At 34.8% G+C, this 20,024-nt stretch overlaps 1 protein-coding gene and 2 long non-coding RNA genes across 3 annotated transcripts in view; 1 reads left to right on the forward strand and 2 right to left on the reverse strand.

Moving 5' to 3' along the window:
* Window positions 1–18,817, forward strand: part of LOC135839963 (uncharacterized) — a 40,227-nt gene extending 21,410 nt beyond the window's left edge. Inside the window, exon 2 of the long non-coding RNA XR_010557675.1 lies at window positions 17,985–18,817. This is a non-coding gene — a long non-coding RNA (uncharacterized LOC135839963). The remainder of the gene's footprint in view (window positions 1–17,984) is intronic.
* On the reverse strand, window positions 9,481–11,841 carry LOC135839512 (transketolase-like). Its single transcript, XM_065355577.1, has one exon. It carries the CDS (start codon window positions 11,591–11,593, stop codon window positions 9,707–9,709), a length of 1,887 nt encoding a protein of 628 aa, XP_065211649.1. The 5' UTR covers window positions 11,594–11,841; the 3' UTR covers window positions 9,481–9,706.
* Window positions 18,029–19,444, reverse strand: LOC135839960 (uncharacterized). Its single transcript, XR_010557672.1, has 2 exons — window positions 19,143–19,444; window positions 18,029–18,921 (listed from the first exon to the last, which is right to left on the reverse strand). It is a non-coding gene; the product is annotated as an uncharacterized LOC135839960 (long non-coding RNA).
* Window positions 19,445–20,024: the final 580 nt, after the last annotated feature.

The following is a 20,024-nucleotide window of genomic DNA, read 5'->3' on the forward strand; positions in this document are numbered from 1 at the left end:
TGCACCTCTTTCACTCTGACGTACTGACATACGCAAAATAAATAACTACTGTGTAGTTCAGTGTACAAAATTTTATTTCGTAAAAATTAAACAGTGAATAACAATAGTCGTAATGTATACGAAATAATCTTTTTAACGTGACAAGCCGCACACTAAAAGCGCGCGAAATTGCCTCGTGTCGAAAAATACGTTAGGTGTGCAGCAGCAGCTGCAACGGTAAAATCGTACGAGGTTGCGGCTCCGAATAACAATAGTCGTAATGTATACGAAATAATCTTTTTAACGTGACAAGCCGCACACTAAAAGCGCGCGAAATTGCCTCGTGTCGAAAAATACGTTAGGTGTGCAGCAGCAGCTGCAACGGTAAAATCGTACGAGGTTGCGGCTCCGATTTCCGAATTCGGCGGCTGGACGGGGCGGTGGTGGCAGCACAAACCACGTTGATTCAAGTGCTTTAAATTGCTTCGCCTCTTGACGGCCAAAATAAATTTTACCTACGCGAAATGCAAGAATAAAGCTCCTACTTATTGCTAGAATAATTTAAAAGCCACTTTTTTTAAACTTTTATCGTGGATCTTTCCACCAAAAAGAAAAATAGCAAGCGTGTGCGAGCTCGAGCGGCTCTTTTGTCTTTTAGACAATAAGCAAAATAAAAATGAATGACGTTGAGCGCCAATGTAAATATTATGACGATCTATACCTCTCAGTAGTATGGCAAAAGCTATTAACTATAAGATCATAGACTTACCCCGGCAAGGATCACAATATCACAAGTGTGAGAGATTCAATGATACGCGAAGACACGTGTGTAACAAGATGTATTACAATAAAACACAAGAAATAATATATAAAACAATACCAAAATGTCTTTACATAAGACTTACGTTAACACGTACACAATTTCACTTAATCACTAAATTAATATAAAACTTCTAAAACTATATTATACGTTATCATGCCAATTATGGCTATTATACATTCACCACGATTATATACCCGAACATGACCGTACGCTTCGCACTCAAAATACATAACGTCGGCCGCAGCGCCGCTCCTTGGGCTTGTAGCCCCTAATCGCGACGCTCGTCAGTGTTACCAATTACTATTAAGCCCTACAATTCCCTTACAGGTCCGGCATATCTCCCCTCTATCAATTGTGCTGTGGATTCCGAAAATTTGTGTTCAGCGATCTTGAAAATTTATACAAACTAGGTTTTCGATATATTACACAATTGTCGGCGACTTTTCAAAATTTTATCCTATTTAGGAGGGCGTAAGGGGGTTTCGAGGAATCGTTAGCAGAAAAAAGTTCAAATTTTAGTCAAACTCTGAAGCTTTTAAATTATTGTTACGAAAATAATTCCTAATTTTGAATGTTGGATACAATTTTTAGCTGCTCTTTAAGCTCTTGCATATTCTCACACCTACATTGAATCTACTTTTCGAGTAATTCTGTTGCACATTGAATTCAGACATCATTTGTAATTTTCAATGCAGTCTCGACTCAGAAGCAAAATTCTCGTTTTCCCTGCGAAAATACCATCCTTTCACATCATCCTCCCCCCCCCTCCGGTCCTTCCTTTATACTACCTCACATCCATACTTATTTTTGTAAAAGAAAAAAAAACACCCTACATTTATACGTTAATTCTATTCTATTTTCTAAAGCTTCCTTCGTAAGATATCTAGTAACCGCCTCGCCTCCATCTTTATCATACCTGCCTCTTCGTACCGCGATTTCCCAATCCCTTTTCAGGGAAACGACGACGTTCATTTCTTACATGATAAATTACGACGTATTCGTTATATTATAAGACAAAGCCGACGTTATTAATTTTATGCGAAGAGCTTTCTGTATATGTATGGTTCAGAATACTTCTCCGCAGCACTAACCCACCTATACTTTCGTTCCTACCCATCTATGTGGTATAAAAGCCGAGATATTATGTATATTTTAATATGTACGAGAGGCGAATACGTATACATCATAACAAATATACATACAAAGTCTAACGTATACGATAATAAGTGTTGTAATATAAGACAACAGAACAGATCAGTTGTTGTTGTATAGTAAGCGAACTAGAGAGAGAGTTAAAAAGATAAACGACCGAGTAGGCGAACGGGTGTTAAAGAGAAATATCTCGCAAAAGCTCCCATAGATATACGGTATGTTCTTTAGTACTGTGTAATAAACGAGAAATATATATAAGGGAAAAGCTTCTCCATCTGCAACTTCTGCTTCATCTTCTTCAAGAAGCAGAATATCTATACAGCAGATCCACTTATATGTTGAGTAAGTTGATGCAGAGATGATGAAGACGATGGTAGATGACTGTGTGGATGTGTGTATGTGTAATTACATTATAACAAATAAGATAAGTGTGCAGCAGGCACATTTCGTTCTGTTATAATATTATCTCGACTATCGTGCTTAGAAAATTTTCGCGTTCCAAGGCGCAGGATAGGTTGGCTTACGTATACTTACATAGGTCGTCTCTCTCTCTCTCTCTTTTTATACATTTACTCGTACGTCTACGTACGTATATGTGTAGTATACCATACCATAGCTCACATACTTACACAACTATCACAGCAACCATTCTTCCGAAACGCGCAGACATCTTTAATTAATGTAAGGGTATAGACCCACCCAACTGTAAACTCCTTCATTAAAACTTGGCGGTATATACGTCCTCGTCAAAATCCCTTTAATTAAAATATGCCATAACTTAGTAGTCCGCGCGCCTATAGTACGTTTTCCTTACGCTACTATAGTTACTTCTCTCTGCCTCCACCCACCGAGAGCTATCAGTCTCTTTTACTCTGTGTATAAGTATATATGGAAGATACAAGTACTAATACCGTGTTCTTATAATAAGGCAACGCACGTCTAAAAGATACAAATTTACAAATACGTATAGTCGGCTACGTTTTCTTAATATTCGCAAAGGTAGGTATACTAATCGTATAGTATACGTTGAATTTTATACGTAGACGTTGCTAGAGCTCCTCATAACTTATAACGTATATCTTGCGCCATCTTACCCACCAGCAAGTCACAAATTGGCTAATTTTTGCCTTTTGGTCATGTGGTTGAACGAAACTTGATGAATTGAAGTACCTAAGATGAAGTAATGCTGAAAGTCTCACACTATTGAAAAAAAAATGGTTCAAAAGTCTCGTTTTTTAATAGGAACTGCGAAAATAAGCATTTTTTGTCCTCCTATAGTTGAGTACCTAACTAAAGGTTCTGCTTTTTGCTAAGATCGTTAAAGTCTTGACAAAAATTGACAGAAATTTTCGCTTTTGGAAAAAATCGCGAATAACTGCCACTTTTGGCAGAAAATTCTTAAATATCCCACTTCTTATTCAAAGTTGTCCAAATTCTCGTTTTTTCGACTATAAATTGCAAAAAAGAATAATACCCAGTTAATTGCCATAGAGGTCTTGTTTCTTGCTAAAATAATCGTCAAAAACTTGCGTTTAGCAAAAAATGTTTTTTCAAAGAGGTTCTCGTTTGTGATAAAAAAAAAAAACAAAAAAACAGTGCAGCAAAATCTCTAAAAAATTTTTTCTTAGCAAAAATGGCTAATTTTTTGAAGAATATTCTAAGAAGCCTCGCATTTTTTCAAGAATTGTCCATGTCTCGATTTTTTGACTGAAATTGCAGAAAAAAATTGATATAATTTTTTGACCCTTAATTGCCTGCCTAACAAAAAGTCAGACTTTTTTCTAAAATTGTCATTGTCTTGCACTCTTGTTTATGCTTATTTTACAAAAATTCTCACTTTTTATCAAAATTGCAAAAAAAAAAAAAATTCCAAATTGCCTCCATGTCTACTGGTTTTTCTCCTTAAATTGCTAAAGGGTACTTAATTCTCAAAAAAAGTTTCAATTTTAGCACTAAGATTTTTCAAAAATGAAAACCTTTTTTCAAATTTTTTTCAAAAGGGACTTGATTCTAGGCATACCCAGGATGGCTAAAATGACTTCAGCCCCAAGTCATCTCCAATAGGGGCGGGGGTAGGGGCTTAAAAAAATCGGTGTCACTTGTTGAAAAAAAAAGGCTGTAGATTTAGCTCACAAAAAGGTCATCAAGTAGGTACCAGTACCAGGTACATTTTGATTGGAGTATTCAAACATGAATTAGTCCTGATAAGGTAGGTATTCTCCTTCGCCGTGGATAAAAAATCACGATAACCACGACGAAATACCAAACTGTACTATCCACGACGAACGAAAAAAAGAACTAAAATTTGTTTTACTGGTAATAGAATCAATAATTTTTCAATTTTCAAAGTTGTGGTCATCAAATACTTACCATTTGAATATTTTCTTCTTTTAAAAAAATGTCTTTTTAACGTGAGAATGATAAGCCACGGCGATGGATCTGAAAAATGGGAATCTGTTCAATTTTCAGACTGTATTTGTTTGATGGTTGTGAAATGGGCACAGCACTGCTATCACTAAAACAATACAGTGTAGCCATTTCATCGCAAAGAAAAAATCGAATAGGGGAGCCAGGAAAAAATCAACAAAAATTGGCCACGGCGATGGAGCAAAAACTGGTTACATCTATTTATGGGCTCGGTTTCAGGATATGAGTATCATTCTGAAAATTTGTACTTATTGGTTCTATCATTTACTCTGGATATCACACTGAACAAAGTGAATTGAAAGTGGTTACAAGCCACGACGATGGAATTTTCGGGGTTAGGGGGGGGCTTGACCCATAGTGGAGGGGGTTGGGGGACGTGAAACTATATGCTCGTGATGCCCGAGTTGGTATATATCTACACAACGCCACCGAAAAAAATTTAATTGTAAATAGGTAGTACTTATTCAAGTAAACCACCTGTTATACAATTTTTAAACTTTTTTTGAGAATTGTACCCTAAAAAGTATCACTGTTTTCCAATAATTCTCAAAAAGTGCTGTTTTTTGCTAAGATTTCTGAAGAAAAAATGTCAAATTGCCGAAAAGTTTCACTTTTTTGACAAAAAATTGCTGAACAGTTTCATTTTTCATTTTTTTCAACAAAAATTATCAATTTTTTGCAAAATAAAAAATTTTAAAAATTGCTTGAAAGTCCAGCTTTTTTTGCCAAAATTGTCACGTTGCTTTCTTGTCAGAAATAGAAAGAAATTTTCATTTAGGTTTGGAACAAAAATACCTAAATGGTTTGAAAAAAAAATACATAGGTAGGTAGTTCACTTTTTAGACAAAAATTTGGAAAAATCATCATTTTGTTTGCAAGTAGGTAATTTACAAAAATTCTTTTTTTTTCAAGTTTTTAAACGAAATGTTCTAGCTTTTGTGTGATTTTTTTTCCTGTATTGAAAATGTTTGTTCACATTTTGTAATTGTTTTGATTTTTGGTCATTATAAAGTTACTTTTATTGGAAAAAATTGAGTACGAGCCCTTTAAATAGTGGGAGGAAGGGGCAGCTCCCTTCACCCCTCGGTATGGTCCTGTATCATTTCTAAAAATGAAATAGAAATCTAAAACTCTAACGCTTCTTCTATTCCTAAACATCATTTTTTATTTGATATCCCATACTTTACCCTTCCCTCCCCTCCCCCCCTCCCATCTGAGCGTAACCAGAATTACAAAGACGTGATTTTTTTTTGGGTTGGTTAAGCGAAATTTTTAATTAAGCTGTCGAGTGTTGAATGTCGATACTTGATTATCAAGGCGACGAGGTAGCGTTGCGGCAACACTGCGATGTAATATTGGTTCTCTAACCATTCAAGTCAGTGCATTTCTTTCCTACGCCTCTTACGTCCTACGTCATCGTCAAATCATTCATTGCACGTTATGGAAAGCGAAGATAAATTCGAATTTAATCACTACCTACATAAATAATTATATGGGTAAACTAAATGCACTGCACTGTTCCACGTTTTCATAATGTACGAGACCGAAAAACTAGTTTGAAGTTGAACTCGACAGTATTTTATATATCGTACGAGATACTTTCTTCACCTCAAGGTTAAATTTATTCAAGTTTTCTGAGAAACGTAACGTTCGCACGAGTCAATCTCACGTCATTCACTCCTCACCCTCAGCTCACTTTTCCAGTACTTATCTAAGATAAATTCTTCAGCTGTAAAATTTCCCACTCCGAAACGTTATCAGTTATTAAGCAACGAACTGTTTAATAAATTACCCATCTCATTAATGTTTATTAATTATCAGTCATCGAACGGAGTCCCGGAACACGATCGAACTCGAAGTTTGACTTTTCATCATAGACTAACAGTAAAGCGATATGAAATAGGTGTACTGCGTACTTATTTACCTATTTTCTGCATTTTTACATCAATAACAACAGTATTTTTCAAGATACAATAATCATGAAATCTGTGTAGGGAACTTGACGAATAATTTTACGTAATCGTTAATCAAACTGAATTTCTATAGAGGTCAAACTTTTTTAACTTTGTTACACTCGCGATTTTCGTAAAATGTGCTCGAATAAGGAAATTAGAGGTGACCGAGCTTTACTCTTATCGAAGCAATACATATAACTGATAAGTAAAAATATTCGAAAAAATTGCGATTTTTGTAAAATGTGGTTGAATAAGGAAATTAGAGGTGACCGAACTTTACTTTTATCGAAGCAAATAAGTTTAAAATTGTCGGGGCCGTCGAGAGCCAATGCGGGCTCGGGGTAGATAAATATAATGTAATTTGGTCCTACTTTGAGGGACGATGGTACGATAGAGTCTTTGAGAGGGGGAGGGGGAGAGTTCGACTGATATGGGGGAAAAATACCATAATATTCCGATGTTCGATCATTTTCATACGATTTATAAAACTTTTCATTTTCTGTTTTGGATTTTTGGAGGGGCCAAATGTGAATTGGCGAACGTTTTTGAAAATTTGATTTAAAGAGGCCCCGAATCAAAAATGATGTTTTTTTTTGGAAAGTTTATTCGGAAAAAATAAAAAAAAGCAAAAATTTTTGAAAATTTGTATTTTGAGAGAACTGAAAACGATGTTTTTAATGCAATGAGTTAATTTTTTGGCTTTTAAAATTTTAGAAATTGAAAGATTTTTTTTAGGATGTTAATTTTGAAAAAGAAAAGGGAGCTAGCCTAAGTGAGGGCGAAAGCTCTTGAAAATTTGTACTTCGAGAGACATAAAACGATACTTTTTATGCTAAAAGTTCATTTTTTCACTTTACAAGGGTATCTAACAGGTAGTAAAGGTAGTGAAAAAGTGGTGAAAAATGAAAACATTCAAAACACAACAAAAACCTTCAAATAATTGAAGAAAAAGTCATTTTGATGAAACTGGCAACATGTGTAATGCAAATTTTCCACCAATTTCGATTTTTTTTTCAAATTTTCCTGCGAAAAATTTGATTTTTGGTAGTTTTTTTTGAGTGGAGGGGAGGGGGGTTTTAAGTGGAGAGCCTTAATTTTTGAAAATTTGGTTGAAAAAAAGCAGCGAAAAAAATTATGAAAAAATAATGATTTTTTTCAAAAAAATGAGGGTTGATTGGATGCTTTTGAATAAAATTTGGCTGAAAAAATTGTGAAAAGTAGGTAGTGATTTTTCAAAAAAATGGGGGTCAAGTAGAGAGCTTTTTGAAAATTTGGTTGAAAAAAGGTAGTGAAAAAAAATTGTGAAAATGTAATGATTTTTTTTTTGAAAAAAATGGTGGTCGAGTAGAGAGCTTTTTGAATGTTCAGTTGGAAAAAATGTGGGGAAAAAGTAGTGATTTTTTCCAAAAAAATGGGGAGGGGGGTGGTCGAGTGGAGAGCTTTTCATAAGAATTTGGCTGAAAAAATGTTGTCAAATTGTGAAAAGTAGTCATTTCTTAAAAGAAATGGGGGACGAGTGGAGAGTTTTTTGAAAATTTGGTTGAAAAAAGGTAAGTAGTGAAAAAAAATTGTGAAAAAGTAGTCATTTTCTCATAAAAAATGGGGGGGGGGGAGGGTCGAGTGGAAAGCTTTGAATTTGGCTGAAAAAATGTAGTTAAATAAATTGTGAAAAGTAGTCATTTTTTCAAAAAATTGAGGAACGAGTGGAGAGTTTTTCAAAAATTTGGTTCAAAAAAGGTAGTGAACAAAAATTGTGAAAAATGGTGATTTTTTTGTAAAAAATGAGGGTCGAGTGAGCTTTTTACAAGAATTGGGCTGAAAAAAGGTAGTCAAATAAATTGTGAAAAAATTGGGGAGGTTCTGGGGCCGTGGATGGGGTCCAATTCAAAATCTGACGCCATATTCGTATTCAGCGTCACCAAAAACATGCTATTTCATATGTCACACGAATGAAATCATTTTTTTCGACATGTACCCCCTTTGGGGAGGCACTGGGGGCCGTGGATGGGGTCCAATTCAAAATCTGATGTTATATTCGTATTCAGCGTTACCAAAAACCGTACTAAATCATGTGTCACACGAATGTAATCATTTTTTTCGACTTTTACCCCCTTTGGGGAGGTGCTGGGGGCCGTAGATGGGGTCCAATAAAAAATCTGACGTCATATTCGTGTTCATCGTTACCAAAAACATAAAATTCAATATGTCACATGCCCCAGGTTTTTTTTCGAAAGTTTTGCCCAAAATTGGTGGTGGGGGTACTCCCACTCAATTGAGAGATCCCATCTTGAAAATAAGATATTTCAAAAAAACATCAAAAGATACATCGATGGTAATTTTTTCAGATTTTTAAATGGTAGCTCCCACTTACATCGCCATTTTTAAATTTGAACTTTCAATTTGAAAGTTCAACTTTCAACTTTTGCAAATTTCAAAATACTTAAAAAATTTAAAATTCAATGCCCGTTTGAACTGTGAAATCAGTTTTTTTCAATGTATCATAGCTTCGGAGGAATGCGCTGCTGAAGTTGAGTACCTCGAGACAATGTGAAAATAATGGAAGCCCCACCCCCACCAGCCCCCTGAGGGGGGTGGGACAAAACTGGTTTCGGGTTTCTCACTTACTGGGTGGACAGATATTGTAAAAAAAATTTGAGCGAAATCGAAAGACATGACTCAAAAAGCTGGGTCGAATTGACATGGAATGACCCTACACAAAGTTTTCTTCTAATTTCAAGCTTTTTTAAAAATTTTCCTGTTTTTTTTTTGATGGGGGAGGTTTTTGACAATCTGGTTGAAAAAAGTTAGTTAAAAAAGTAGTGACTTTTTCAAAAAAAAAAAAAAAAAATTCGTTAGATATCATGTTTGATATTTTTTTTCAGAAATTTCACTTTTAAAAAATAATAGAAAACAAACCTGAGCGAGGCGAAGGCTATAAAGCTTTTGAAAATTTGTGTTTTTAGAAGTAAAAAAAAAAAACGACGGCTCTAAAAATGATTAGTGAGCCTTAAAAATATTCGAAAAAGTAATTTCTACTTGAATACCTGGTTACCTACCTACGTGTTTTAATTTGAAATCCCAACCTTGTTGATTTTTCTTTACGGAATACCTACGACAGAAATATAGAATAAAACTACATTAAGATATCGGACACGAAAAAAATGTACTTCAATTAAAATGTTCAATATACGAACTAGATTCATTTACATTTCTCCTTAAATTAATCATTCAGAATTCAATTTTGGAAAAATACAATGATTACCCACAGTGGCTTAAAAAAAAGTAGGGGTAACAAAAATATACACGTTGTCTAACAATCCATAAGTATTTGAAAGTAAAAATCAGGAATAAGGGTTACAGGAGCGTTCTCTTACAGAATGCTCAACACCGTTTTCACGATACATTTCGAGCTAATTCCAAAAAGATCTAGGAGTACTTTAGGAGGACCAGATCTGGGAATAGCCCTGACAGCCAAACTTTTGACCGTGATGTTGCTTTGCTCTGCGACAGCGCCAGCGACAGCTTCGCCTATACCTCCTTCAGGATAGTGATCTTCAACTGTAACGATTTTGGCTTTACATTGGAGGGCGTTTTGGATGATGAACTGCGCATCGATCGGTTTAACGGTGAATAAATCCAGGACACGGATATTGACATTGTGTTTTTGTTGCAATTCGTTGGCAGCGTCGACAGCCTCGTGTAAGGTGACACCAGCGCCGATAACGAGAGCTACATCGTTACTCGAGCTCTTGATTATTTTATGTTTACCGGCGGCGAATGGTTCTTCGTTACTGTATAAAATTGGAGTATTGGGTCGAGAAGTCCTGATGAAACAGATACCTTTGGTATTGGCAGCAAGTTCGGCAGCTCTTTCGGTGCTGACGGCGTCCGAAGGGTAGAAAACCGTAGATCCAGGAACCGCTCTAAACATTGCTAAGTCTTCTAGAGCCATTTGACTAGGACCGTCTTCACCTATACTCACACCGCAATGCGAACCGACAAAGTTGACGTTGGTTTGCGATATCGCGCCCATGCGGATTTGATCGAAAGCTCTGCTAAAGAAGGCAGCGAAAGTCGATACGAAGGGTATGGTCCGGTCTCGGCAACCGGCTCCGATGGCCACACCGACTAGATTCTGCTCTGCGATGAAACACTCGATGTACCTGTCTGGGAAATCTTTTTTGATTTTATCAGAGTAAGTGGAGTTCTTCGTGTCACCGTCCAATCCGATGACTCGACTGTTGTTGGCAGCTAATTTAGCCAAAGCTGTACCGTAAGCCAGTCTGGTAGCTACGATATCGGTTTTCTTGTACGATGGCGGCGTATTCAATCGTACAGGTGTCTTTGGCAGTACCGGAGCTAAAGGAGCTTCGAGAGAGGGTCGGTCGATCGAAGGAATAGCATTGATGTCGTTTTTAATCAACGAACTGACGTATTTGATCACTTCGTCGGATCTGTCTCCCAAAGGTTTACCGTGCCATTCGACGAGATCTTCGATATTTGGGAAATATTTACCTTTGAAGGTTTTAGCAATGATGGCGGTTGGTTTACCGGTCGTATTGGAAGCTTCGTGGAACGCTTTGCATAATTCTTCGACGTCGTGACCGTCGACGACAATGACGTGGAAACCGAAGCTTTCGACTCGTTTGCGGTACACGTTCATGTCGTGTTTTAAAGCAGTAGGTTCCGATTGGCCCAACCTGTTTATGTCGAATATCGCCACGAGGTTATCTAGATTGTAATACGAAGCGAAATTCAGAGCTTCCCAGACCGAACCTTCGGCGCTTTCACCATCGCCCAAAATACAATACGTTCTGTACGTAGCTTTATCGTAGTATTTACCTACGTAAGCCATACCGCAAGCGACGGATAAACCTTGTCCCAAAGATCCGGTACCGACGTCGACAAAGTTCAATCTCGGTGTAGGGTGACCTTCCAAGTCGCTATCTATTTTACGCAAGTTCAATATATCGTTGACCGGGAACAGGCCTGCCTCGGCCCAGGCTGCGTACAGGATCGGTGCAGCGTGTCCTTTGGAGAGGATCAATCGATCGTGCGATGGATCGCGAGGGTTTTTCAAATCGTACCTCATTACGTGGAAGAATAAAACGGACATCAGTTCGGCCATGGAAGAGCATGATGTAGGATGGCCCGAATTTGACGCATTTGTAGCCCGAATAGAATCGATCCGAAGCTTGTGAGCGATGTCTTTCAATTCTTGTAGTACTTTAGCTTCCGGTTTATGGTATTTGGTCATGTTGATCGGTGTATATTTTTTAGTGTATCGAACTGGACACTGAAACGAATAACTAAACGATGAATTGAAATAAGTACACGAACGTAGGTACGATTTCTTATCGCGAATAATCGAAAGATCCACGAGAAGAAAAACACCGACACTACAGACCCAAATCGTACGAAAGAGAGATTGAACTAACCATTAACCGTAACAGTTAACGGAGCAACAGGTATTCTAACCTTCAATAACTAATTAAGCGACTGGCATGACTGATATCGGGCGCGCGCAGCGATTTACTCACTAAGTACATACAAGTAGGTACATTGAACGATAAAACGACTAAAAACACCGTTCTTGTATAATCAATGTAAAAATGAAAACACACGGTCAAGGGTCAAGTTTTTATATACTCGTACTTACGATATAAAAATAATAAGCTGGTAAGTGAAGTAGAAATCTTTAATTTCTACAAAATGAGAAGCTCTGGTTGGAAGTTGGAATGAGAAATTGAGAATTATTAATACATGAACATATTCAAATCAATTAGTCAACGACTACAAAAAAAAAACAGTAGGTAGGTATCTATTCATATGTAGCCCGATGAGATATTTTCAGAAAACTTATTTGTCAACAAAAACGAAAGAAAATAATTCTCTATTTTTTATTTTCCTCGTATCTGTAAAAAAGTGCTGCCAGTGCACCCCCCCCCAATCTGAAAATAAAATGAAAAAAAGTTTACCTAATTTACGAAAATTCTTTGTTTCTGCGTCAGAATTTTTAAAAAATAATTCCCTTTTTCAAGATACAAAGGAGGAGTATCGATAAGGCCATTTTTTGGGCCCGGACAGTTATCGACTCGACCATCTCTTTAAATGTTGTAATAAATATACCAAATACGAATCCGTGGTTAGTTGACCCAAAATGACCACTTTTTGGGCTCCAGGGGTTCCAAAAATACTAATAAAGAAATGATTTTAGGAACCACTGAGTATTATTTTCAAAAACTTTTTTAACGTAATATATCTGTTTGAATCTGATAAACGTTTCACGATAATATTTAAAAAAATCATCAAAAAATCAAGTATTACAATATTGTAAGTCTTTTCTCATCACCTGATGAAGGCACTGTGTGCCGAAACGTTGTGTGTGTATTCGTGAAAATAAAAATTTCTTATAAAGTTAAAATCTACCTATTTTCTCGTTTTTTTCATAAACTCTTCAAATACTGATAAACGTTATGCGAGATGATTTTTCTATTTTTGACCCTCGGGGGCAGAAATTGGGGGGTTTTGATTTTTTGAAAATTTTGGAACCACCATTTTGGACCTACCCCTTTGAGCTCCGCTAAAAAGCTTTTTACAGTTAATTAGTATCTGAAAGACGTCCATCTTACCAAATTTTGAGCTCAATAAAATTTTGCGCTGGTACTCAAAAATCAAATTTTCCAATTTTTCATAATTTCGATATTTTGGGAACCCCTGGAAAACTAAAAACCTGCTATTTGCGCTAAACGTAACATTTTGAGGTATATATTCAATAATATCGATGAAAAAGTTAAATTAGGCTCCCTGTGTATTCGTAATTTTGAACCTCGTTTTCAGAGCACGCTACTTTAGGCACCCCTAAAAAAGGCGTTTCTGCATATTTTTTCAAAATTCATTTTTTAAACACACTAGCAAGTGCTCGATAATTTTTCATATGATTTTTCCTGAAACATTCAAATTGAGTTATTTTGGGTCAAATTCTGAGATTTAACTCTTCGAAAAGACGTGAAAATAACGTGTTCACGATTTCAACGAAGTAAAAATGTCAGAATTTGACCCCAAATAACTCAATTTTGAAAGTTACAGGAAAAATCAAACGAAAAATTATCAAGCACTTGCTAGTGTGTTTCAAATGTAAATTCTTCAAATTATGTATTTGAAAAAATATGCATAAATGCCTTTTTTAGGGGTGCCTAAAGTGGGGGCTCCAAAAAAAGGGTTCAAAATTACGAATATGCAGGGAGCTTCATTAAACTTTTTCATTTGGATAATTGAATGTATACCTCAAAACGTTACGTTTGGAGCAAATAGAAGGTTTCTAGTTTTCCAGGGGTTCCCAACATATCGAAATTACGAAAAATTGGAAAATTTGATTTTTGAATACCAGCGCAAAATTTTATTGAGCTCAAAATTTGGTAAGATGGACGTCTTTCAGATACTCATAAACTGTAAAAAGCTTTTTAGCGGGGTTCAAAGACGTAGGTTCAAAATGGTGCTTCCAAAATTTTCAAAAAATCAACCCCCCCCCCCCAATTTCTGCCCCGGAGAGTCAAAAATAAAAAAATCACCTCGCATAACGTTAATCAGGTTCAAACAGATATATTACGCTAAAAAAGTTTTTGAAAATAATACTCAGTGGTTCCTAAAAATATGTTTTTATTCGCAACTTTGGGAACTCTTGGAGTCCACAAAATGGTCATTTTGAGTCAACTAACCACGGATTCTTATTTGGTACATTTATTACAACATTTTAAGAATGATCGAGTCGATAGCTGTCCGGGCCCAAAAAATGGCCTTATCGATACTCCTCCTTTCTCCGACCCCTCAAACCATATTGTCCCCCACCCCCCAATAAAGTGCCCCTAAATGTTGCCAAAATCACAAAAAATGAGAATGCTCGTAAATCAAAATTATAGCGAATTTTTTTTTTAATAGGTATCTCATTTCCGCATTACAATTTAATGTTCTGCATAACCCCATTTTCAAGAAAAAACGTTTGTTGGACCAGCATATGGTGTTAGCTCTTCTGTATGGAGCCTCCTCCCCCCACCCCGAAATTTCGGGAACATGAAAAAAACATATGAAAAATTGAAGTCTATTGGGATAATACGAGTTGATTTTACTCAAGTAGGGACTTGACTGAGGTCTTGGAATGAGATAGATATAGTTCACAATTTTAAAAATTTTGTGTAATGCCTACCTACTTGATTTTTTCACATTTTGTAAAATTGGGAAAGCTGAAAAGCTTTACCCTTGATTGCATGTTTCTATTTTCACATCGAAATTCGAATGTAATTTGTAACTTGAATTTTTCAATTATAATTGAATGTTCAAAATTTTGCAAAAATGGTGTTAAAAAATAATTAGAACTCGATTGTAACTTGATAACAATTTCAGATTTTAAATTACTAGAAAGTACTCATCTTATTCTGCTTATTTTTACAATTTTTCAACTTCCTAGTTAGCCAAGGGAAAATTAGTCAAAAAAAAGGGGGGGGTCATTGAGAAAAGCGAGGTCGAAACCTAAATTTTGGTATATTATGGTCTGTGTTTTTATGTGCTAAACACGAATCTAAAGTTCGAAAAACGTTATGATTTTTGCCAGAAATGCAAAAAAGTCTCGATTTTCTAATCAGAGATTTTAATAAGTCCTGATTTTTTGAAAAAAATTGATAAAAGTCTTGATTCTAACAGAGAATTTCATTTAAAACTCCAATTTTTGCAAGAAAATAATGGAAATCTTGCTTTTTAAGCGAGAGATTCTAAAAAGTCTTGATTTTTTGCCAAAAGTTGTGAAAAAGTTTCGGGTTTTTGTCTAAAATTTGAAAAAGTCCCGATTTTTAGCAAAAATTGAAGAAAAGTCCTCATTATTAAAACAGAAATTGATCAATAGGTAAAAGTCTCAATTTTGAAACCGACTTTATTTTTTTCAGGAGTTTAAAAAAATGGGGTATCTAATCTAGGCTAATTTTCATCAAAGAAAATTTGGATTTTTTTCAGCGTTGTAAAAACAAAATCTTTTCGTTTTCGTTCCCCCCCCCCAAAAAAAAATAAAATAAATTGAGTTTTTTCAAAAGTTATGTTTGGTTCAGTTACTTAAAATAACGTTTTTTTTTCGTTATTCATTATTGAAAAAGCGCCGATTTTCTAGCAAGAATTGTAGATAAAAGTTCTTATTTTTAAAACAGAAATCAGAAAAAGGCTCAATAGTCCAATTCTTCTTGTTTTTTTGTTTTTTTTTTGTTTTAGATGTCTATAAAAATGGGGTAATCGAGGCTAATTTTTATCAAAGTTTGAAAAAAAATTCTAATTTTTAAATTTTTTCCCGAAAATTAAAAAAAAGTCCTAATGTTTGCCAGTTTAATTTTTCAGAATTTTAATGAATAAGGTGACAATTTTTGTCGGAAATTTGAAAAATGTCACGCTTTTTTAGCCAACATATGAAAAAAGTTCTAATTTTTTCCTGTAATTCGAAAATGTCTCGATTGATTGCTGTTTATAATTTTTCACCGTCCTCCATATCTGATAGATGAAAAGCAGGAGTCGTTACATTACTGAAATGGTTTTCATTTTTGGTCAGTATTTGAATAGACTTATGTAGATAGATATGTGAATATTGTTTTTTTTTTTTTTTTGGCATTTAATGTCATATCTCAAAGAATATTTCTGTTCAGTCCACTTTTTCCTCGAATATAGTGTTTCAATACCCCCTTTCTTCCCTCCATTTTGAACCTACTTTCATTACTTCGCATTTTGCTCGATTAATTGACTTTCCTTAAATTAAACTTGTTAATACATATTATTATGTATGTATTTGTTCAAAATCGAGCAGACTGACGAAGGTCGATTTCCTGAAATTGGGATTGGCTAACAACCTTTCTTGTCTCTTCGTTTCGATCTCTCGAATTCAGAGTTCATTAAATTATACTCTTGCCTTGCCTAATGTACATCGACACTGTCTTGTCGTGCTTTTGCAGTTTCTGTTATTGTTTTCTTTTTTGAAGATGAATTTAAATTTTATTATTTTTTTGTATCAAAGTTTGAATAATTCTAGAATGTTTTTTTTTTTTTTTTTTAAATTGGAATTTTATATCATTTTATTTTAATTGAGGGTAATTTTTATTTAATCATCTGATCTAATATTTTTAAAAATTTTTTGCGATTCTTTTCGATTTTTTATTTTACGTCTTTTTGAAGCCTTCCACATAATATTGAAGGATGAAGTTAAGGTAATATAATCTCAAAAATGAAATGGTAGAATCTACTTATTGATTATTCGAGTTTATTAAGTTAATAAAAAAAAAAAGATATCCGTACTCGTAAATTTTAATAAACTCTTCATTCTCAACGTTTAATTGATTTATTCTAATATACCCACAAGAATGCATGATGAAAGTAGGGAATTGAATTTCAAAAATCTCTGTACTCTCTAGTACGTATCTACCTACCTACTATGCTTTAGGCATTTTGTTACATCATGTAAAACAACTATCAGTATTATTCAAACGTTTATAAATTGGTTTTTTAATGCTATAGTGGATATGAAAATTGATAATCATTGCATATTTTCAATACATGCCAGATTCACGCGATTCATAATCAATTTATTAATATGTATTAATTAATGTACTTGTACTAGGTATTAACGTTGAAAACGCTTCCTGTATTGTAGTTAAAAAACTAAAAAATAATGAATCCTTTTATTCCACTTGAAAGAGCTTTTAAACAAATTACTGATAATGCGCTCGTATAGACTAGTAGTAAAACATTTTCTCATTCTTTTCGCCTAGAATGAAATATACAGGCAACATGATTAACATAAGCCGATACCAAGGTATAAAATTGCATAAACTTCTTTTTCATAGGCTCAAACAACTTTCTGCCGAATAACAAAAACGTTACTAAAATCATTAGAAGCAAAACTGACTTTTTTTAAAGGAGGGGCGGAGGTTACACCTCGAATATATCAAACTGAAGAGACAAAATCGCAATTTCGAAGAGAACGTTCATATTTGCAAAATTTTTTGATAACTTCATGCAGACTAAACTTACAATCATGAAAAAAAAGTCATGTACTTACGAGATGATTTTTTCGAACTGGAACTCTGCGATTTGAACGAAACCAAGTTAGATCGAGATGATATGTCTTAAAACCTTCGTAACCAACATTTCAGGGGCTAAAATTGATTTTCAAAGGATTCTTGAATAATAAAAAAATTTAAAAATTGTTTCAACTTGTTCATAATTTTTTTTTTTTTTTTTAAACAAAATGAAATAAACCAGGGTGAAAACAACCTCAGTTCAGCAGTACCACTTTTCCTCTACCGCTATGAAAACCACCCATTTTGACCATTCTGGAGCGTTCAGCAAATTATACCGTTTCTCCAGAAATTGCAAATTACGCTGAGAAGATCAAAACTGAACTTTCGCCCCTACTACTTTGGTTGGCGCTTATTGGGCATCATATTAGCTGTTTTATTTTATTGTACCTATGAGATGAGATGTTGCAAGAAAAAGGTAGAGCAAATGCTAATTTTTTACTCTCATAATTTGCTATATTTATTGGTACCTATCTTGAATTATTCATGTTCTATGGAATCAATGGCCATCCACTAATTGACCTTTTGTTTTGGTTTCTGTTTCAGGTGAGTGTCCATGTTTGTGTTAACGATAATGAGTAAGTCAATCGTTTACGATTTTATGTTGAAAATAGTGTATATTTGTTACTTAATGGGTACATTGTAATAACACAATTGATTAAATACTTATTCTCAACCCATCATTTCCTCCTCCTACCTGCATAAAATTAAAATTCACAACAATTTTGAAAAAAATCAACCAGTTTGTCTGCACTTTTCTCTTCCTTACACACAATGTACGCGAATATTAATCAACTTTGCTTAAATTTTTCAATACTGAATTGCACATGAACTTTTTCGTTGCAGAAAGCCATGCATATTTCGATAATTTTTTTAATATGCGATAATGGTTTCCAACGGTCATCATAAGGACGGAAATACATATCCCATAGTCCAGCTTTAGCAGTCGATTTCAACTTATTTGGCTCTTCTGCGATTATCTTATAAGTGATGAAAATGGCAGCATCGCTTTGACCCAGAATCGGCAAAAACAGCGTATCGTTCATTTTATCGAATCCTTGATCGGGCGGAGATATGGTGTGGCTGGTCGATAATGCATTTTTAACAGCTAACATAAAACTGGGATAGAATAGTTGGGATGTTGTTTCATTCAGAGGGTAAATACTGCCAGCTGTATCGAGATATACCTGTAAGGAGTCTTGGAATTTGTATATTTCTTCTTGAGGGATTCTAGCGACAAAAGAACGAAATTCATCCGGTATTATACGGAATTTTTCAGATACCCATTGCACTAGTTTGGTCTCCAAGAGGGTTCTTGTTTCTTGGTTCGAGGTGGTAAGTGCAGTTGATAAGCTTTTGAGGTCATTTTTTACCAGCAGTGTTTCAAAATCATTTGGAAGAGAATTCGAGCTGATGATTTTCAACTGTATTAGAATAAAAGTCAGCAGGCTGATTAGGAGCATTTTCTTCGTTTTTGGTATCACTGCAATAAGGCAATATAGGTGGGTGTTATTTTGTGATAGAGGTTATTGGAAGAATAGAATCAATTTTAATGAAATTTTTCATTTTTTCAAGCGAAGAAATTATGTAACTTAAGTTGATAGTTTAAAAATTTGAATTACAGGTGGCTATGTGAAAGCGAAACTCATTCGTTTACTGCTTGCTTAATTTAATTAAGAAAATATCGTTGGATTATTTACTTACTATTTTCCGGGCCATTTTTACATTTTGATTTGATGAAATAATTGGGAAATATGCAGTTTGAAATAATTGAAGCACATTAATTCGAAAGGCATTTCGTCAGTTATGTATATACAAGTATGTACCACATAAATGACTAAGATAGATTATTTTTCTAATCTCTTGCAACATTTATCAGGTATTTTGATATTGAAATCACACTAGAGCACATTCATCGTACCCATGAGAGTGAAATGATTATTCGGAAGTGTACCAGAGTGCAGGGCGCTGATTATTTTAGGTTGGGTAACCTTATTTCACGTGAAGTTTTCTTACTTACATTTATGTATGATTTCTTTGAAGAATTTTTTGAAGTAGGTAGGTGAAAACAAATAAATGTGATGTTTAAAAATTCTAGGAGTGAGTACCTAGACCTATCAATGGAGGGTCTCAGTTTGTCAGTTATATCAAAATGGTGTCCACTCAATTGGTAAGGGAACCTTTCTTGTCTGTCTACAATTTGAATGGAATTGTTGTGATCTGAATTTCGATGATCAAAAGGTATTAATATACTGGCCTCTGAATTATACAAGTACTTATAGGTATGAAAACTCGAAACAAATACGCTACACTGGTTTTTCCTGTCATATGCCTCGAAAAACAACACGACCAGTTTCAGTCTTGATTTTAACATCGTCTTCTCACCGATCATCTTCCATACCTTATTAATCCCTTCGTCGTCGCTCGCATAATAATCACCACACACACACCGGTCACTATAATGTAACCTTCTCGCTGAACCACACCAGCCTTTGATGACCTTTCCCGCGATTCTACTCGAAAGAAAAGGATAGTTTTGAATTAATCGCCACTGCCTTCAACCGCGATAACTGGAAAGGAGACTAG

The sequence above is a fragment of the Planococcus citri genome, chromosome 3 (assembly GCF_950023065.1).
Source record: "Planococcus citri chromosome 3, ihPlaCitr1.1, whole genome shotgun sequence".
NCBI lineage: Eukaryota > Metazoa > Arthropoda > Insecta > Hemiptera > Pseudococcidae > Planococcus > Planococcus citri.